General features: G+C 42.2%; 1 protein-coding gene across 1 annotated transcript in view; it reads right to left on the reverse strand.

Moving 5' to 3' along the window:
- Window positions 1-22,567, reverse strand: part of DPH1 (diphthamide biosynthesis 1) — a 444,182-nt gene that overhangs the window by 388,514 nt on the left and 33,101 nt on the right. Inside the window, exon 2 of the mRNA XM_073616616.1 lies at window positions 3,455-3,607. Coding sequence (XP_073472717.1) covers window positions 3,455-3,607 — 153 coding nt within the window. The remainder of the gene's footprint in view (window positions 1-3,454; window positions 3,608-22,567) is intronic.

The following is a 22,567-nucleotide window of genomic DNA, read 5'->3' on the forward strand; positions in this document are numbered from 1 at the left end:
CCTGCTTTGAGATGCTGGGACATAATCAGCACTGAACACCTGAGACAGTCAGTCAGCATGTGTAGGTTTGTGCTCTTGGCAGCCCCCGGTAGTCACAATAGGCATAGCATGCATTTACCTTAAAGGAGAAAAGCCACTAGAACTCAAAAATTCTGTGGAATCTCCTCTTACCTTATCCAGCCGCAGGGTGCTGTTTACACAGACCCAATCTTCACCTCTCCCGGTGGGCTCCGTTTGAAAAAACCGTCAGAGACTGGGGCCCCCATCAGTAGGGGGATACAACAGTTCTGGGACCGTAAAGCACCTCGCCAGAAATTAGGAAGTTTAAAGCCATTTTCTGATCTGCGGGGTCCAGCTCTCTAAAAAGAGAAGCATTACGGGTAAAACCTCGTTTCTTCAGACACGAGGCCCGGGTACCATTCAATTCGGCCATGAAAAGACACTTTGAATGGATCCGGTTCGCCTGGCTTGCCCCAGTATAGGATCTTAGGATATTCCCTTTGGAGCTCAGCACAGGACATCTTTACACGTCCATCACCTAAGACACTGGCGTAAAAACTGAGGTATCCCTGCAAGGGGGAGGGATTATATAGGGGGTTGAACTTCCTGATAGGGTGTGCCAGTGTCCAATCACCAGTGATACCTATATAACCCATCAGTAATTACTGTGGCTCTGTGTCCCGTGATGTTCGAGAAAGAAACGGCTCCCCTGCAGTCTGTGTGATATCCTGAGTGCTGTCACACTGAGGCGATGCGCTGGCAGGATGTTAAAAAAAAGTCCTGCAAGCAGCATCTTTGGAGCGGTGTATAACCGCTCCTCCACCACTCCTGCCCATTGAAATGAATGCGCACCGCTGCCGAAGCGCCTGCAAAGCGTTTCGGCAGCAGCGCTTCAGGGGCGCATTTAACCCCTTCTTCGGCCGCTAGCTGGGTTATAAGCGCCCCGCTAGCAGCCGAATAGCGCTGCTAAAATGACGGTAAAGCGCCGCTAAAATTAACAGCATTTTACCGTCAACGCATGCCCGCTCCAGTGTGAAAGCAGCCTTAAGTAATAAGTGATACAGAAAAATGTTTATATTTAAACATTTATTAAACAAAACAAACCTCCAATCAGTTCACTTGTATGTAGAATTTAGATAAAAAAAAATAACTATATCTTAAATATTAAATACACAAAAAATCAAAACTTTTGGACGAAAAAAAATGGGCTAACTTTACTGCTTTTTTTTTTTTTTTTAATTTCATTAGTGTATTTTTTTTTTTTTTTTAAATTGCGTTTGAAAGACCGCTGCGCAAATACCGTGTGACATAAAATATTGCAACAACCGCTATTTTATTCCCTAGGGTCTCTTCTAAAAAAAATATATATATATAATGTTTGGGGGTTCTAAGTGATTTTATAGCAGAAAATACAGGATTTTTACTTGTAAGCAACAAGTGTCAGAAAAGATTTAGTCTTTAAATGGTTAAACTGAAAACTTCTCCACGGAGTTCAGTCTATTGATAAAAGAACCTGAAAGAGATACAATGTATCTTCTTATCAGACTTGGCAGGCTGCCCAGAGGAGGAGAGAAGAAAACTTCAGACAACTTGCAATTGACTTCAATTACAGAAGTCATTTGCAAGTCCCGCTGAATCGGCTTTTTTTATCAGCACAATCGGCCGATGCCGATTAAGTAAAAAAAGCCAAATATCGGCCGATATATCGGCCAGCCGATATATCGGTCGACCTCTACCTACGTAATCATGTGTATAAAAATCTTCAATTGTGTCATAATAAAGCAAAACAGTTATTTGGAAAGATGCGGAGTGTATCTTTTGTGTCTGTTCCCTACTGCAGTAGTTATTATTAATTTGGAACCACTACTCAATAAGAAGATAGGAGTTGCCTATCCATAAATGTCCAGGTCAGATGGCGAGCCAGCCAGGAGGGGATTTACAGGTGACCCTGAGAATCCGAAATGAGGAGCTTGAGACAATCCGGGAAATTCTGATAAAGCAGCCGGCTGAGGTAAGCCTTTCGCCTACATTTGAGTTATCAGACTTCCTTGGTCGGTAAGGCATTTTCAGGACAATATTCTCCACAATGGAGTTTTTGCCTCTTTGGCCAGGATTACCTCCACCTAAGCGTGTGAAGGTTCATGTTAAAAGGTGATAGCAGGTATGGTTAGTGATCAAAATATTGATCAAAAGAGAGGAGACTGTAAAGGAAATTTGTAAGTTCTGTATATAATTGTATTCTATTTTGTATGTATTGCACACTGCCCTCACTGTGCACACGGCACTAATAATGTTTTCAGTACATAAAATAAAAAAGAAGAATTGCGCTAGGTGCGTGATAAATGTGAAAAATAGAAAAATAATATAAAAGGGGCTGTGAAATATATCCTGCAGCTGAACACTATAACCCCGATATAGGGCACAAAAAGGTATAGCTAAAAATAAGAGTGCAGTGCCAGATAAATACTACAAGTGAGTATGATATGTATAATGATAATGTATACAGTATACTACCAGTATAACAATAGTGATCAATAATCCAGTGCAAAAAAGTGAAAAAATTGTCCATAAGTAATTATTCCAATGGCAATAAACATGCATATAAAAACACATAAAAATATTGACAAATACAGTTCATAAATGAAAATATCCAAAAGGAAGATTTCCAGTGCGTGACCCAGAGTTGCCCGTCACCTTTCAATAAAAACAATGGGGGCTTACCAGAAAGCCTGCGACCACCCTTACTCAGGGGGGTCTAAACAGGCTTAGTAGAGCAACAGGAATGCTGCTAGGATCTCCCAGACCTCCTACACAGGTGACCGGTCATTTATCTGGCGCTGCAGTCTTATTTTTATCTAATGTTTTTAGTACATGTTTGCATTCTTTCGAGTCCTGATTAGAATTAGCCTGCCTATGTTACGCCCCTTGTTAGGAGACTCACAGATCTCACTGGAGCACAAGTGCGGCGACATCCCCACACTTGTAGTCCATTGTTTACTTCTTACAGCCCCATAACAGAAGGTTCGGACCCCAATACTGACCTGGGGTAAGAGTTTGCAGGAGTCAATGCATTGCCCCTGCACTGAACTGGTAATGCAAAAAAAGTTGTAAATACACATTTTAACTTTTTGTTAATGTGCATTATGTATGTATTAAAGAGGCTGTCAGAGCACAGTCATGCAGATTTTACCCCCTTTTTTTTTCTTAAATCAAAGCAGTGCACAACATAGTTTATATCTGTGCATTTTGATGCGCTAAAATGCAAATCCACTGTGGTGCCTAGGGGTGCCATTTAAAACGAATGGTACTGCAATGCAACGCAAACAGTCTGCGCGTTACTGTGTTCTGTGGTAACATGCAATCTACAGCATATTATTGCAATACCAAAAGATGAATTCAGTCTAAATCTGCAATCCTACAATGGTAACATAAAACCATAATAACATAAGCATACCTCTTTTAGCTTCAGCTTGCTGAATCCTCCATATTGTCTTAGGAATTTCAAAGTTATAGTTTTGAGGTAGTACAGAAATGGCTTCCAGGAGTAAAGGATTCTGGGAGATTTCATCGGGTATCTGGTTGGCCACACGACGGGCAGTTGGGCGCCCTGTAGAGAGAATGTACAGGAATACTGATTTAATCAATGGAATTAGAACTAGGACATGTAAACCACAGGTCCACATAGGTCTGTGATTGACAAAGATCTATCCGCCTTTTGCTGCAGTGTGATTTTAATTTCAAATTAAGCAGTAACATCATGTTTAAGGTTTATGAAGTACAGGATCCATATCTTGTGCTACCTAATTTCCTTATGTAAGGTTACATAATCTCCCATGAATGAATGTATGCTGTATATGCCCGTCCCAAAAAAACAACAATGCTCTGCGCTTAGTACAATATTCTAACGGTGTATGTGCGGCACATAAATAATTACATGACTAGTAGCAGCTGCTTAAATAGTAGAACATGTATATAGGCAATAATGAATCAATTAAATTAGATAAATATATAAATACACAATTATAAATATATAAATATATAAAGTGTCTCTTCAGTATTGCAGCAGCGCTGTGCACCCCAATTAAACAGGGTCTCTTTCTTAATCTATTTCAGAAAGTTCAAACACGGATCTGATAGCCAGAGTCCCACCAATAAATAATCAAGATGTATTCTGTGAGGGTAGTAATCCTTTCACCAAGTGATACACCACGTGCTGGGGTCCCCAATGAAAACTCACTCACCAGAAATCAGATCAACAAAAGCCTTGATTAATAGTAGTAAATCTGCATCAATATCCAAAGCGACCACCAGATGTCAGTATTATTCCCAGTAGTTCCAATAGGATATGTAGAAGAAACAAAAATGCTCACATAGCGTGATACTGCTAAACATCTTTATTTGAACCATCCAAACATCCCCTTAAAACCATGCGTACCAAAATTTAATAAACACTGAGCAAAGATAACAAAGTGCACTGTGCCTGATTGCGTCCTCCAGTCGTGAAAAACCTGTCAGGAGCGCTCCCTGTGTGTAACCACAGTCACACGCTTCCTGGTTCCTCGGTTGGTGGAGCACATGCGTCACTTCCTGTGCAACACGTCCCTAACGTTTCGTCACTTCCTGGACTTCTTCTGAGGGCGTGACACACAAGAAAGGAGGCCGGTATTTATATAAGTGGCAGGCGGAACAGCCAATCAGCAGAAGCAGACGCCCGGATGACTCACACATCCCCGCCCCTAATGCTAAATACTGTCAGCAATGTGTGAAATAACATCATCCGGACATTCTGCTCCCACAGGTCGTATTAAGCATAACAATACCGGTTCTAGTGGAAGATGACCTAATGCATAAAAAACAAGTACCTTGAATACCTGCAATCATTCAGTGTATGCGGCGCGGACATTGATCCGCAGCGCTATCATTGAGCAAGCACACTTTCGGTATTCATTAAAACTGATTAAAATATTCTCTCAAAATATAAAAGTTTTCAGTAAACAAGAATTGTCTAGCAATTTTACATCATACATTGCTTATCCTATGAATAAAGATAAAAACTGCATAGCGATTTCCTAGCACGTATTGAATAATCGCATACGCTAAATTGCACCTGATAAACATATGTTGGAATATTAAAATAAATATATTGTCTAGCAATTTTACATCATACATTGCTTATCCTATGAAAAGATAAAAACTGCATAGCGATTTCCTAGCATGTATTGAATAATCGCATACGATAAATTGCACCTGATAAACACATGTTGAAATATTAAAATAAATATGTATTAAAATTGTATATCTAAAATGTATATATGTACATATATAAAATATATGACAATCCACATGTAAATTTATGTATATAAAACGTGATCATATTGGAGTCAAAATTATAATAAAAAAATTACACTGTGATAAAATGAAACTGGAACCATACCCCAGGGTATGTCTATGTGTCACTGATGAAACAATTTATGTCAAGCTCTATGTTAAGACCCTTGGGGGCAATCACATCCACAGAATAGATCCAATGGGTTTCACGTTTGGATAACTCTCGGATGTGATTTATGCCCCTCCAATGGGACTGGAGATGTTCATCCCGACGGGATTGGAATTTTGGGGGGTTGAACATCTCCAGTCCCATTGGAGGGGCATAAATCGCATCCGAGAGTTATCCAAACGTGAAACCCATTGGATCTATTCTGTGGATGTGATTGCCCCCAAAGGTCTTAACATAGAGCTTGACATAAATTGTTTCATCAGTGACACATAGACATACCCTGGGGTATGGTTCCAGTTTCATTTTATCACAGTGTAATTTTTTTATTATAATTTTGACTCCAATATGATCACGTTTTATATACATAAATTTACATGTGGATTGTCATATATTTTATATATGTACATATATACATTTTAGATATACAATTTTAATACATATTTATTTTAATATTTCAACATGTGTTTATCAGGTGCAATTTATCGTATGCGATTATTCAATACGTGCTAGGAAATCGCTATGCAGTTTTTATCTTTTCATAGGATAAGCAATGTATGATGTAAAATTGCTAGACAATATATTTATTTTAATATTCCAACATATGTTTATCAGGTGCAATTTAGCGTATGCGATTATTCAATACGTGCTAGGAAATCGCTATGCAGTTTTTATCTTTATTCATAGGATAAGCAATGTATGATGTAAAATTGCTAGACAATTCTTGTTTACTGAAAACTTTTATATTTTGAGAGAATATTTTAATCAGTTTTAATGAATACCGAAAGTGTGCTTGCTCAATGATAGCGCTGCGGATCAATGTCCGCGCCGCATACACTGAATGATTGCAGGTATTCAAGGTACTTGTTTTTTATGCATTAGGTCATCTTCCACTAGAACCGGTATTGTTATGCTTAATACGACCTGTGGGAGCAGAATGTCCGGATGATGTTATTTCACACATTGCTGACAGTATTTAGCATTAGGGGCGGGGATGTGTGAGTCATCCGGGCGTCTGCTTCTGCTGATTGGCTGTTCCGCCTGCCACTTATATAAATACCGGCCTCCTTTCTTGTGTGTCACGCCCTCAGAAGAAGTCCAGGAAGTGACGAAACGTTAGGGACGTGTCGCACAGGAAGTGACGCATGTGCTCCACCAACCGAGGAACCAGGAAGCGTGTGACTGTGGTTACACACAGGGAGCGCTCCTGACAGGTTTTTCACGACTGGAGGACGCAATCAGGCACAGTGCACTTTGTTATCTTTGCTCAGTGTTTATTAAATTTTGGTATGCATGGTTTTAAGGGGATGTTTGGATGGTTCAAATAAAGATGTTTAGCAGTATCACGCTATGTGAGCATTTTTGTTTCTTCTACATATCCTATTGGAACTACTGGGAATAATACTGACATCTGGTGGTCGCTTTGGATATTGATGCAGATTTACTACTATTAATCAAGGCTTTTGTTGATCTGATTTCTGGTGAGTGAGTTTTCATTGGGGACCCCAGCACGTGGTGTATCGCTTGGTGAAAGGATTACTACCCTCACAGAATACATCTTGATTATTTATTGGTGGGACTCTGGCTATCAGATCCGTGTTTGAACTTTCTGAAATAGATTAAGAAAGAGACCCTGTTTAATTGGGGTGCACAGCGCTGCTGCAATACTGAAGAGACACTTTATATATTTATAATTGTGTATTTATATATTTATCTAATTTAATTGATTCATTATTGCCTATATACATAATCTCCCAAATCACAATTTTTTTTAGTTTTTAACCAATTAAAAGGATTATAAAAAGTGTATTTACACTGAGCTAAGAATTCATGGTATTATTGCAGTGTTTTCATCAAAGTAAAGTCGGCCATAGACAGATTGATTTTCTTTCCTGCAACCGAAATCAATTAAATTCCCTCCCATGATGTGGGGGAAGCCGTCCCCGCTGGGAGAACAGAGTGATTACTAGCAATATTGCCACTAGCAATAGTCAAATGCTTAATCCGACAGACCAACTTGGGTAAATTCAGCCTGCCCATACATGGTTCGAATCTTGTCCGGTCCCTGCTAAACCGGCTGAGAGTCAAACCATCTTTGGTCGACATAACTTTGTTTGTGGCTTTCCTATCTTAAAGCAGAGCTCCACCCAAAAGGGGGAAGCTCCACTTTTTCGCACCCTCCTCCCCTTCACTGCCATATTCGACACTTTTTGAGTGGAGCTGGTACCTGGTTTTGACAGGTACCCGCTCCCACTACAGGATAAGATCGCAGCAGCGATCTACAAGCATTTTCGGCCCCTCCTCCTTCCCCCACAGCCTTTTGGGACACACACACACAGGTCCCAGAAGATGGTGGGACCATTCAGAAAGCGCAGCGTGACTCAGGCATGTGCAGTAGGAAACAGGCTGTGAAGCCTGAAGGCTTTCCCTTACAGTTTACGTTTGACAAACTGGCTTGGGGTGCTGACATCGCAGGATCCCTGGACAGGGAAGTGTCCTTACATTAAAAGTCAGCAGCGACAAGGGATTCCATGGATCCCTAGGGTTCCCCTAGAGGTATATATAAGTTCCTTGAGCAATGAGGCAAATTCCTTCTCTTAGATACATAACCACTAACAACAATGCTCATTTTAGCTATATGTAAAGTGGGAGATTCCCCCAATGTAAGGTGCATTCTTCTTAGTGACCATCACACTAAAGCATCCTTTTTCAAACAGGGTGCCCAGGCAACTGGGAATGCCTTCAGGTTTCTTCAGGGGTGCCTTGGCATAATGCCTACAGGCCAGTAGATAGACGAAGCTTGCCTTTTAGGTAAAAGGTTTTACTTGAGCACTGTTACATCCTTCCAGCCACTGGCATCCTAACAAATAATGACATCATCGGTTCAAAGGAGGACATCAGGCACCTGCACAACATCCTTGTTTGCCTCTCCCCTGACCCTCTCCTTCAGCACTGGGATCACATTAGCTGAGTGAGGGAGAGAAGCTGAAGGAGAAGAGAAACACTGGAATACTAGTCAGTACCAGTGTGCAGAGGCACATTTGCTTTGGAAGAAAAAAATCATCGCTAATTTTGGGTGTCCCACTTGTGTCTATGTTTCTGCATATTGTAAAACTATTAGTTCAGTTTTTTACATTTTAGAATGGGGTGCCTCGAGTGCATCCTTTAAAATTCTGCACAAACGTACCATGATCTGTATATATAGTAATTGTAGGCCGGGGTTCCGTGAGAATAGAAAATGATTTGAAGGGTTTTTCTGTGTTAAAAAGCTTGAGCAAGGCTGGTATAAAATGAATTTGTAGAATGACTGTCAGAGAGCTCTGTATTTTACTTCTTCTATCCCCTGCCTTAGGGCCCATGTCGCTGGAGAATTGTTTACTTCAAGTGGGTTTTGCATTCCTATACGAGTCTATGGGGAAGCAAAACCCACTTCAAGTAAATCAAATGCTCCGGTCAATGAATTCTGAATGCTCTCAAAAACATCTTAAACTGATGCCACTGACACTGAAGACCAAAGTCCATCAACACCTGCCCTAAAGTAAATCTGTGCCATGCAAGGATAAGCAACAGGTTAACTTTAATGTTTGCCTCCATCCTGCGCATACATACCACCCCTTCGCTCTTTCAACCACTGCAAGCAAAGAGAATATCAGGTACTTCTGAATACGGAGAAGCATGCGACTCATTTTCCTTTTCCTCCATGTGACAGTGTTGGTGCTTGGCAACTTCCTAGAGCGGTCACATCAGAAAGAGTCCTGACCACTGTGTGAGCTCCAACTGGGATCAACTCAGACCTTAGAAATGTCTTCTTCTCCTTGTTTCCAGTTACCTGCAGGTACTGTGAATATCCCCTAAATTTGCATCGTTTAGGAGATATTCAGAGTGCATGCAGCCAATGACATCATTGGCACATGCACTCTGAAGATCCAACTTACAGTGCTGGGCCTTCAGAGCCCGTGCCGAAAACGTGGTGCAAGCACGGGAGTGACGTCATCGCGGCTCCAGCCAATCACATAGTCGGACCACGCAAACCCAGAAGACAGACAGGGGGAATATGTCAGCCCTCTCAACGGTGACATAACAAAACTGGATGGCTTTGTTCCAAGGTGAGTATTTCATAAAGTGCTAGTATGCGATGCATACTAGCACATTATACCATTGCCTTGCAGGTTTTTTGTTTTTTTTTTAATCTGCAATTTACAAACGCTTTAAAGTGAGCCTGCCTGTTGCTTTGCCCTTCATGGATAATCTACCTGTTCAATTTGAGATGTTAATCAGTGAGACAAAAGGTGCATTGCATTCAATAAGTGGTAAGATTTGCATTGGGAGAAAAAGCAGTAAAGCGCATCCACTGTGTAAAACTAAAGCATAGCCTGAGAATGTACTAAGGAAATATGGCTGGGCTTATGTACATAAATACAAGCAGAACAAAATTACAAACATAGAAACAGTTTTTAGAACACCAACATACATTCATAAAATCATCTAGATCAAGCTGATCTCTTATACGCTGTATCCAAAAAAACATAGGTGATATTATAATAGTTTCCCCTTTAAATTTAAAGTTGAAGAAAAGCCTAATTATAGCTATTCTTTAAAATTTCTCTCCCCTCTCCTCCTACCTAACTATCCTGTATAAAAAAAAGATCTGTATACTTACCTTTTTTTAATCCGCTCCGGTCACATGATCCTGCAGCTTTGGCTCCCTTGTGTAAGAGAATGCTAAACAAAGGCTGTGTATTCCTAGAGCCGTGATGTCACCCATTGGCTCCAATGGCCCAGCCATTGTGGGCACTCCCCTGCAGCTCCTGTTCTCTCTCAAATAACTAGACAAGATCAGATTAAAAATAGGTTAGTGTACACACTTTTTTATTTAGGGTAGGCAGGATAGGTAGAAGGAGGCTCCCCTGTGTAAGGGAGTACTCAACAAAGTCTATGAATTCTTGGAGCCATGACATCACCCATGGGGTCCAAAGGCCCAGCTGTTATTGGCACTCCCCTGCAGCAGCTGCTGACATAGAGTAGCTGGTGCTGCAGGATCACATGACTGGACCAGAGCAGATTACAGCGGAGGTCCAGCTGTTTAAAAGGAAAAAAAAAAAAAAAAGTTGGCAACTAAAAACACTGTAGGCTGCTGACTTTTAATAAGGGCACTTACCTGTCCAGCGAGCCCGCGATGTCGGCCCCCCGAGGCCGATCCATCCATCGGATCAGGTGCCGACACTGCCATCCTAAGGGAAACAGGCAGTGGAGCTTTGCGGCGTATGCGCGAGTCGTGCGGCGCTTTGTGAATGGCCTTGTTGTTTTCTGGGACACACACATGTCCCAGAATACAACGGGGCAGCTCAACAAAGAGGAGGAAGTTACAGAACAGCGCCGCAGAATAGGAAGAGGCAGATTAGGAAGACTGCCTAGCAACAGGGGTTTCTGGTAAGTAAATTGTTTTTTTCAAATTTTTTTATATATTTTTGTAAAATTTTAATGTCATTTTTTATTTGAGTTTGGACCTCCGCTTTAAAAAAAATTAAGTGCACAGACTTTTTTTTTATATAGGGTAGGCAGGATAGGTAGGAGGAGGCTCTCTTATGTAAGGGAATGCTCAACAAGGCTGCGATTTCCTGGAGCCATGATGTCACCCATGGGTTCCAATGGCCCAGCCATTGTGGGCACTTCCCTGCAGCTGCTGCTTTCTGAAATAGAGGAGCTGGCACTGCAGGAATAAATAAATAGACCAGAGCAGATTAAAAATAGGTAAGTACACACACGTTTTGTATATAGGGTAGGCAGGATAGGTAGAAGGAGGCTCCCCTGTGTAAGGGAGTCCTCAACAAGGGCTGTGAATTCCTAGAGCCATGACATCACCCATGGGGTCCAAAGGCCCAGCTGTTATTGACACTCCCCTGCAGCATCTGCTCTCTGACATAGGGAAGCTGGCGCTGCAGGATCACATGACTAGACCAGAGCAGATTAAAAATAGGTAAGCACACAGACTTTTTTTTAATATAGAGTAGGCAAGATAGATAGGAGGAGGTTCTCCTACGTAAGGGAATGCTCAACAAAGGCTGTGAAGCCATGATGTCACCCAAGGGCTCCAATGGCCCAGCCATTGTGGGCACTCTCCCGCAGCAGCTGCTCTCTGCAGGATTAAATGAATAGACCAGAGCAGATTAAAAATAGGGAAGTACAGACACTTTTTGTAAATAGGGTAGGCAGGATAGGTAGAAAGAGGCTCCCCTATGTAGAGAAGTACTCAACAAGGGCTGTGAATTCCTAGAGCCATGGCGTCACCCATGGGCTCCAAAGGTCCAGCTGTTGTTGGCACTACCCTGCAGCAGCTGCTCTCTCACATAGGGAAGTTGGTGCTGCAGGATCACATGACTGGACCAGAGCAGATTAAAAATAGTTAGATACACAGACTTTTTGTTTATATACAGGGTAGGCAGGATATGTAGGAAGAGGGGAGAGGGAACAGTTTTAAGAGTAGTTCTGCTTAAGCTTTTCTTTACCTTTAAGAGCGACTTGCCGAGTAATGCAGAAATAAATAAATGCCGACAGTAACGTGGGAGAACAATTACATGGAAAAAAGGAAGAAAGCAGGCTAACTCGGAATGAAAAAATGTTATTTTTTATTTTTCATCGTGTAACTGGCCTCCTCCCATACACAACAATGGCTTAATAATTATCTTCATCTCGTCTCAGAAACTGTCAATAACCCGAAATGAGAGAGGCCCAGTGCCTGATAATATCGCAGACAATATGCAGAGACCCCCAGAGCACAATTGCAACAAACTAATATTGGAGCGGCAAAACAACATTACCTCCAAAAGGAAATCTGCATAATTAATTTCGCTATTGTACAAAATGAATTTAAACAAATGAATTTAGTTGGGAGGGGGGGCAGACAGCTGTCATGCGGGACCCACTAAGCTCCAATTAAAAGCTCAAAATACTAATTAATTAACCCTTTCTGTCCTGCAGGGATATGGGGGAAGAGGTTTGATTTCAACAGGGAGGAGAACGAGCTGCTTACTCATTACCTGCATGTTCTCCAACACTTGTAAACTCAGTCAACAGTTTCCATCTGCCTTGCTAAAGAGCCATTTATGTACTTACCTTCACAGAGTAAGGTTAATCCTCTTAGCACCATTAATATGTAACTGTTTTCTCACTTATAATCCAGCCATAATGAGTTCCAAGCAAGCCTATGGGCACTGCACTGCTTTTTGTGACTGTTTTTGTTTTACGTATATTGTGTTAAGTGTTCTTGGATCTCAAATTCTCTATTAGCTCTCGAGCATAGGTGGATCAACCGGTAATAATTATAAGCTGTGAAAAAAGCACAGGGCTGCCAGAGATAATGTGAGAAAGCTTAAAGAAAATAATATACAAAACCGTTTTATACCACAGCTGTTCACTCTGGAGAAACCTGGGTCCATTATAGAGAAGGTATACTGTTACCAAAATCTGAAATACCAACTGATGAAATGCCATCGCAAAAACAATCGTCACATGATCAGGAGCACCCTGGTAAATGCCGGTCATTACTGCAGGTACCATGAGCTAGATGCCAACATCATGAATAAATACAAACAGATAATTACAAAAAAAAGTATACAACTAACACAGCTCTCATTGTATCATGCCTGGGTAGACACAGGTTTAAAGTGCTGTTGCGTGTGAAGTTCTAGTGCAACTAAAAGTAGAAAAAACAAAAATGACATACAATATGCTTCAAGTTCTAATTCTCAATTTTTTCACCATTTTTTAAAATTCTGTGTACATTTAATCCCCATAAATACTATGAAATCATTGTAGAGATCCCCATCTGCGTTCATTTCCTTTATGCCTGTGTCTTCAATTCATTTTGATCAGTCGCATGATTGCGGTTACAGAAGCAGTTATGAAAATATAATCAAGTAACTGATGGGCAAACTACATAGTTACAAGGGTTGTAAAGGCTCAAGGTTTTTTTTTACCTTCAAACATTCTATGCATGAAGGTAAAAAACCTTCTGTGTGCAGGGTAGGCAAGATAGATCCATTGGCTCCCACTGCTGTCAATCACAGCCAGTGAGCCAATAAGGAGGGAACGGGGGCGGGGCCAAGCCACGGCTCTGTGTGGACACGCAGAGCAGCAATTTGAGAGCTAGCCTGCTTGGGTGCCCCCATTGTAAGCTGCTTGCTCTGGGGCATTCAGTAGGAGGGAGGGGCCAGGAGCGCTGGCAGAGGACCCAAGAAGAGGAGGATCGGGGCTGCTCTGTCCAAAACTATTTACACAGAACAGGTAAGTATAATATGTTTGTTCATTTAAAAGAAAAAAAAATTGCCTTTAATATTACTTTAACCAGTTAACGACCGCCCACCGCACATATACTGCAGCAGGGTAGCAACTCTGCACCAGATCACGTACCTAGTACGTGATCTGACACTTCCGGGTCTGGGGTGCGCACGGGCTGCCAGCGACCCGCTCCCACTGTGATTAAACATAGCGAGAGCCCAGAAGTGTGTACCGCAGACTCACCTGCCGATTGTACAGGGCACAGGCAGAATGACAATCTGCCTATGTTAACAAGGCAGATTGTTGTTCTGTTAGAAGGGAAGGCACAGATCCTGTGTTTCTGCAAAGCAGGTACATGGATCTTTGCCTTCCCCTAGTCATAGCACCTCCCCCACAGTGAGTAAGCACAACCTAGGCATACATTTAACCCTTTGATCGCCCCCAATGTTAATTCCTTTCCTGCCAGTGTCATTAGTACAGTGACAGTTCATATTTTTAGCACGGATTACTGTATTAGTGTTTCTAGTCCCCAAAAATTCTCAAAAGCGTCAGTTAGGTTTCTGATTTGTCTGCTGCAATATCTAACCATCCCTTATATCATGTCCTCAGTCTCTAACCATCTCTTGTATCATGTCCACAGTCTCTAGCCATCTCTTGTACCACGTCCTCTGTCTCTAACCATCTCTTGTATTATGTCCACAGTCTCTAACTATCTCTTGTATCAGCAGCCTTGCCAGTGCATGTTAGATGCAACCTACCAGTGCCTGTGAATGCAGCCTACCAGTGTCTGTTAGATGCAGTCTACCAGTGTCTGTTAGATGCAGTCTACCAGGGCATGTTAGATGCAGCCTTGTCTGTGCCCGTCAGGTGCAGCCTCTCACCAGTGCCCGTGAATGCAGCCTCGTCAGTGTCCAGATCAGAGCAGCGATCCCCCGCTGTGTCAGGGGGCTGGATTTGAATTGCCCGGGCCACAGTAACAATGTCCCACCTCCTGTGATCACATTACACTGATTCAATGCCCTGGCATTGGATCAGTGTGCTGTCTATCACAGGAGGCGGGGCATTTGTTACTACGGTGGCCCGGCAATTCAGCTCTGACACAGAGATCACTGCTCTGCAAGGAGAGCAGGAGGGAGGAGAGGAGGAGGGAGGGGAGAACAGGACAGGACCTTGAGCCGCCTGGGTGACAGCACACAATGGGCGGTGCAGCCACTGCTACTGCGCAATTATCGGCACAATTATCTGCATTTTGTTCCTTTCGGCCAAAATGTTTTGGCCGCCGAAATTTTGGTGCATCCCTAATAACTTCCCCTGCAAATCGATGTAGACTCAGTCTAAATCGGATTCCATCAAACCGAGTTAGTTGGTCAGCGTGTTAAATCATGAGTCATTCTGCAGTGCTGAGAGATTTTGTTCATGAATACGTGTCACGTACCTAGTGGTGGAGCCCGATAGGCCTCTCATACACCTGACTCGAGAACCGCCGATACAGCAGACAGGAGGTGCAGGAGTGCAGAGTGGCACGAGTGTCTGGCAGGATCGCCGATGGATGAGCTGGCTTGGAATTTCCGATGACAACGTGGAGGACCACCAACAGCAAGGAGACCAGGAACAGCAGGTAGGATGAAGACTGTAGCAGAATGGTAATGGAGTGAAAAAAACTGGAAGATAGACACAGCAGCTAGCAAAGTGGGTGTTCTGTAGGTAGGAAACACAGGCAGGTGCAGGCAGAACGGGTCATATACAAGCAGGCAGATCAGGAACAGATGCGGAGGCTGGAGTGAAGTCAAGGTACAGGCTGGGTCGGTAGCAGGCAGGCAGCGAAGTAACCAGAGGAATAGGCCGAATCAGTATCAGAGACAAGCCGGGGTCAGATGCAGACAGGTGGCAGGAGTAGTCAGGAACAAGCCAAGTTAGCAACTGGAACAGGTTTAAAAAGTAACAGGTAGCAGGAATCACAGGGAATGCTGTAGACCAGAGAGCATTGATCCTGGGTACTAGCCTCGTTTAAATAGCCCATCTAGCGCCAAGAACTGTCACAATGTGCGTGTGCACAACCACTCGCATCCCAGACTCTAGTTTACAAGCGCGCGGCTTTCTTCATTGGGACTTGGAGAACAGGCATTCTTCTGCGGCTGCTATCTTGGTTGCTGGCGTGCCTTTCTTGACAATACAATTGTATTTTATTCAAACAAATTATGAGATTACATGGTGGATGTGATCACTACTGATTGAAATCCACTTCCCTGTGTGTGGCATATCAATTGATTGAATTGTTGACTATAGATCAATTATTCATATTGGAAGAGATCAATCGGAAAATAAAGAATTAATTGAAGCAGTCTGGCCACCACGACAGAGACAGTGGAGCAGAGCGAATATTGCTGGTGGGATCATCAGTGACCACCTAATAATGTCTGTGAGAATCGATCTGGTGTAGACATTACCTGTGCTTTTTCTGTTCTGCCTGTATCAAGGTGATCAGGTTAAGCGCACAGTTATGGCACTTTCAGGCTAATTAGAATTTTATTAAATAGCTTTTTTTCTGCTTGGCTTATTCGCCAAGATAAGAGACATAATCCATAACACATAAAAATCAACCGGCGGTAAGCAGCGCTTCTCCCATGCAGCGATGTGTGGCCTGAGTCCAACACGAAGACCTCTTACTGTGGGAAAGCAGATGCAGAAGTACATTGTCATTCTGGGTGTATCTACAGGTGGCAGTGTTTTCTCTATCCCAATTTGCATTCATATTTGCACATAATTATTTGCAATGCGCTTTGGAGAATATGACTGATGGTATCTAAAATGCATAGCAAGCAGAATAGGAATTAACTGGCTCCATTTTGTGTATTCTTTCTTATGTTAAGTCCTCTTACTTTCTGCTTCTCCCCTGTGTACATTTCTGTTGTCATCACAGCATGCATATTTTTTTAATAAAAGATTCACTGCTTTCCAAGGACATAACTAGCTTTATCTGCCCTTATTTTATTACTTTAAAGAAAAAAATATTAAAAAAAAATTTATATTAAAATAAAATCAAGTGGATGGAAACCCTAATTGTATTCCTGTCACTATAGCATTGTGTAGCATAAACAATTGCCATTTGTCAGGAGCATGTAATGCTTCTGCTACTCATTCCAATGTCCTGGTTTGGCTGTGGCATTCTCCTTGTTTGTCTGTCTGTCCGCCCACAAAGTGATTGATGTGGCCAGTCTCTGGGTGGAGACCAAACCTGATTTTCGCCAGCCAAGCCTGCAGTCTCATGCTTGTGATACTGCATTTGTAACACATGCTCTGAGCTCTCTTTTTGTCTGCCCTGCTCTGCTGGTGGGATTCCCTTGCTGACAACCTCGGAACGAATAATTGACTACTCTCTGACTTTTGACTTCAGATTTGACCCTGACTATTCTGAACCTTGCCTGTCTTATACCTGGACTGTCGTTGAAACATTTATTTTCAATATAATAACACCTGTTCACGTTTATCCCTTTTTTGCATCTCAATGCAGTTAAAAAGGTGCTGATAATGGCACCGAAAAGGGTGCGGGGTCTCCCTCAGGGTACCGCACATTGCGGGGGTGTCCTCCTCTGGCAGAGTGGCAATCTCCCTGTGTCACGGAGGTGAATTGTCCCGCCTCCTGTGATAGACGGCACACTGATCCAGCTCCGTGACACTCCGCGAGATCGCCGCTCTGATCTGGGCACCGGTGAGGCTGCATCTGACAGCCACTGGTGAGGCTGCATCTGACAGCCACCGGTTAAGGCTGTATCTGACAGCCACCGGTGAGGCTGCATCTGACAGCCACCGGTTAAGGCTGCATCTGACAGCCACCGGTGAGGCTGCATCTAAAAGCCACCGGTGAGGCTGCATCTAAAAGCCACCGGTGAGGCTGCATCTAAAAGCCACCGGTTAAGGCTGCATCTGACAGCCACCGGTGAGGCTGCATTGATCTCTTGTATCATGTCTGCAGTCTCTGACCATCTGCTGTATCATGTCTGCTAGAGGTGCACCTAATGGAAATTTTTCTAATACTATTAGCAATGTGTTTAAGTTTAAGTTATTACAGACATGATACAAGAGATGGTCAGAGACTGCAGACTGCATTTTTCTTGAGCTTTTCTTGCATTAAAGGTGCCTATAATGGCCAGCAATAAATTCAAATTCAAACAAAACGTTGAATATAATACAATTGTATATAAAAATATATATATTTTTTTTTTTTTAAACTGTCATATTCAGGTTTTCGGTTAAGTGCATCCTGCATTTTCGGTTTTGGTACCAAAACTTCCATTTGGTACACTCCTATTGCAATCTGTATCAGAAGCCTGTGTGATATGGTGACAGTATAGAAGCTCAGTTAGGATGCTGTCACCCTATAACAGAAATGGTCAGAACAAGGGCTGACATGGCAGGATTATGTTAATGAAAGCTGTAGGATTTAAAAATATAGAAAATGACCTATGAAGTTGCTTTAACAAAGATTTTAGTGATTGGATTTAAATTTACCTTAATATGTAAATGTACTCTTTGTGACACTAAAGCCTCATGCAAACTAGACATCAAAAACTGCGCGTTCAGGGCGGGTTCACAGGGCATGCACTGCTTTTGGTGCAATGTTAGCCTATTCAATAAATGGGCTGAGAATCACACCACACTGAATCGCAAAGCAACGTGGACCACGTTCTTGTGCGATTCAGTGCAGTGAAATTTTCAGCCTATTAATTTGAATGGGCTAAAAATCAGCCAAACATAGTGCATGGGCTACTTTTAAAAATGCAATGCAACTGGATCACATGATACTGCGATACCATGCAATCCAATGCAAGCAAACGCATTGCATTTGCAATCTTTGTTTAGGGTATCATAAGGAACACACAGACACCCGATAGGCAGCAGATTGCACACTCAGTGCGTTTTAAATGTGGTGCAGGAAGTGCATATGGAATGCAGGTTTCCCGCATTGCAGTACAAACAAATGGCAACCACCCCAACCTAGCCTTTGCAAAAAGGAGCACATGGAAGGGCGACGCATGTCAAAAAACAACGAACAAAAATGCCCAGCTGACTTACCAGGCAGCCTGCAACAAACTGAACTTATCCTGTCTAACAGTTCACATTAAAACCAAGGGGTTTAGTTTGCACACATTTGCAAATATGTATGTAAGCCGCAGTGGCCATGTCACGGCACTCCAGTGTATTGCAGTCCCAACTCTATAATTTTGAGAGTCTCCAAAGTTGGAGCACATAAATAATAATGAAAAGTATAAGACAATAAGCTCAGTCAGTATATATGTGTATCATCTGTTGGCGCTGGTGAGCTGATCGACATTTAGTATTTTGAAGTGGACCAGCATGGAAGTTCCCTGTTTGTTCCCAATGGGGACACAGGGGACAAGGTGGCAGGATCCCTCCTGTTGAGTGCCCCCGCAACAAGCAGCACTGGAGCAGAGCTGCAGCTCTATGTGTCCATTCATACCACTTGCTCCTGATAAAGAGAAATAATGCATGACTTTGAAACGTGTTGAGTATCACTCTGTCCATTTGTATAACAGTGATGTAAATTAGTGTTTTTTTTTTTTTTTTATCTCATCATGAACAACATGTTATATCAATTGTAATTCTGTAAATTGTCGATACAGCAAAAGTTGTGTCTATATTTTTAGATTTTGTATTATTACATTTGAACTTTTTATCTATTTTTTGCATACGCCTTTTTCTGGAGTCATTGCCCTTTAAAGTCCTGCCAGAGGATCTTCTGTTGTTTTCCGATTCAAACACAGAGCTGCAGTTTGGCCCCGCCCTCTTTCTCTCTCCTGATTGGCTGACTCTGATTGACAGCAGCGAAAGCCAATGGTGCCGCTGCTATATCTCAGCCAATCAGGAGAGAGAGAGAGTTCCGGATGGCCGAGGGACTCATTGAAATCGCTGGATAGAGATGGGGCTCAGGTAAGTATTAGTAGGTGCTGGGGGGCTGCTGCACACAGAAGGTTTTTTATCTTAATGCCTAGAATGCATTAAAGGGGTTTTAAAGGCAGAAGGTTTTTATCTTAATGCGTTCTATACATTAAGATAAAAAACCTTCTGTGTGTGGCAGCCTCCACAGCACCCCCCAATTACTTACCTGAGCCCCTTCTCTCTGCAGCGCTGTCCACGAGTGTCTTAGCTGTTCCAGATACTCCTCCTGATTGGCTGAGAAACTGCAGCGGCGCCATTGTCATCAAAATTAGTCAGCCAATCAGGGGAGAGAGGGGGCGGGGCTCCGTGTCTGAATGGATACACGGAGCTCTGATTCAGCTCAGGTGCCCCCTGTAGCAAGCTGATGGCTGAGGGGCACTCACCAGAGGGAGGGGCCAGGAGAGCAGAAGAGGGACCCAAGAAGAGGAGGATCGGGGTGGCTCTGTGCAAATTCCACTGCACAGAGCAGGTAAATATAACATGTTGGTTATTTATTTAACGAGCCTTTACAATCACTTTAAGATAAAAAAAACCTTCTAACTTTACAACCCCTTTAAGATGGTGGATCACTGAGTGACTTTGGTGTAGTGAACCTATTCTTTTATACATGCTAAGATTACCTGATACTTTTTCTTGGACTCACTGTTTATTTGGATACATATTTTGGACTCACAGGATTATCGCATTGATGTCATTACACTTTGGACGGTCTTTTAAATTATCTTTAGAGGTGTTCACGCATCCCAAACTCCTGCATATGTATTTTGTTTATTATTTACTTCTAATGTTTTCACAATTGTGTAGTGATTCCTCATATGAATGCACACATATATGTTTTGCTCTTATTTTTTGCTCTGCACTATTTCCATATACACAATTTTGATTCATTTATGTCAATTAAGGTGCTGGCAGATGTTAATCCCCTCATAGCACAATTTATTTTTTCCCTTTTTACAGAGGTATTAGCTAGCAGTAGGGCCATTGGTGTTAGATAAGGTGAAGCTTCGCTTTAATATCTAGGGCGATCAAGGGGTTAAACATGCACCTAACAATGTAAAATGTGTGTAATGTGTGCTGCCTTTACTAATATGTCTTTGTTTCTTATCCCTGCCTAGCAGGGATAAGAAACAGAACAATCATTCCCTCTGTACAGAGAACTGTGTCGATTGGAAACAGCTGATCAAGCAGGTCACAGCCATGAATCATTGGCCGGGACATGCTGTACAGTTACAGAAGGTGCCGGCGTGGGTGGAGCGTATGAATGCGCCCTAAACCTGGAAGCAGGCAGTGACGTACCAGTATGTCGCTTTGCCTGCACGGGACGCCGGTCCGCAGTACATTGCAGGAGGGCTATCCGAAAGTGATTCATACCCCAAACAATTGCCTGTATATCTACTTTGCAGCAGGACAGCTTAACAGAAGTAATTTCTTAGGTAAAAAATCAAAATAGGGAATTTTGAAAAAAAAAAAAAAAAAAAAAAAAGCTAATTGCTTTACATTCTATTTTCAAGATGAGTAGAAATTAGCTGTAAAGATGATCTAAACCTAAAAACAGAGAACTTCAAATATTGCTGCCTACCAGTCCTTTGTTGTAGAGGCTACATTAATTTTCATTTTTCAGGCTAAGGTTCAGCAAGTGCAGAAAATACCTGTTGATCTTTAGAAATGCAGTGTCCTTGTCACTTCTTATGAGCTAAAAAATGAGCACAAAAGAACCTTATCTTTACTTTGTATACTACTGTTCCCATCAATCCACCATGTAATAGGGATGAACAAAGGCTGACATATTTGATGTCTACCCTGCGTAACAACCATGGCTGTCCCATAGAGGTTGATTTACTAAAACTGGAGAGTGCAAAATCTGGTGCAGTCTGCATGGTAGCCAATCAGCTTCCAGGTTTTATTGCCAAAGCTTAAAGGATAAGTCCACCCCAACACTAAAATCTCTACATCTACAGACATCCACAAACTTACACTAACCTATCTAACCCTGTAAAGAAGAAATCAGTATACATACCTTTTTTGAAGCTGGTCTGGTCTCCAGCAATGAAAGCTCTGCAGAGGACACAGCCGACAACAGCTGTGAAATGAATGGGAAGTCACAACAGCCATAGACTTTCTATGGGGCTTCCGTTGTCGGCTGTTACCTCTGCACCCATCCCCATAGCGAAGCCGCAACTGACAGTTCAGCGTGGGATCGGATCGGGTCAGCTTAAAAAAGGGTATGCATACCGATTTCTTCTTTACAGGGTTAGATAGGTTAGTGTTAGATCGTGGATGTCTGCAGGTGTAGAGATTTTAGTGTTAAGCTGGACTTATCCTTTAATTGAACAAGCTGAAGTTAGAAGCGAATTGGCTACCATGCAGAGCTGCACTAGAGTTTTCACTCTCTGGTTTTAGTAAATCAACCCCAGAGATAGAATGAATGAATGAATGAATAATTTGTAGAGCGCTGCAAATGCGAACTGAATCGCCTCAAGGTGAGGCGATTGAGGTGAGATACAACAGAAAAAGAAGTGTAAACTCAAAAGGAAAGGAAGTCTTCAATTTGCAGGATCACCGGGTGAAAACAGAAGGAAAAAAAAATAATAATGCAGCCACCACCTCTATGGAGTTGTAAAGGTTTAGATACACTCAAAGGCCAGTCATTTCAAAAGTATATTTAAAATAATCTATTTCCCTATAAGATTAATATTTAAACAGATGAGTCGGTTTTTAGCCCCTATCTTAAATGTATATAAACACATCTACTCATATACAGTCTACACAGGAACAACAGCACTGTTCATACATACAATTACATTGAATTAGGAAAATTATTTGCCTGTTTTTGACTAC

This window comes from Aquarana catesbeiana, linkage group LG02, assembly GCF_042186555.1.
Source record: "Aquarana catesbeiana isolate 2022-GZ linkage group LG02, ASM4218655v1, whole genome shotgun sequence".
In the NCBI taxonomy this organism is placed as follows: domain Eukaryota; kingdom Metazoa; phylum Chordata; class Amphibia; order Anura; family Ranidae; genus Aquarana; species Aquarana catesbeiana.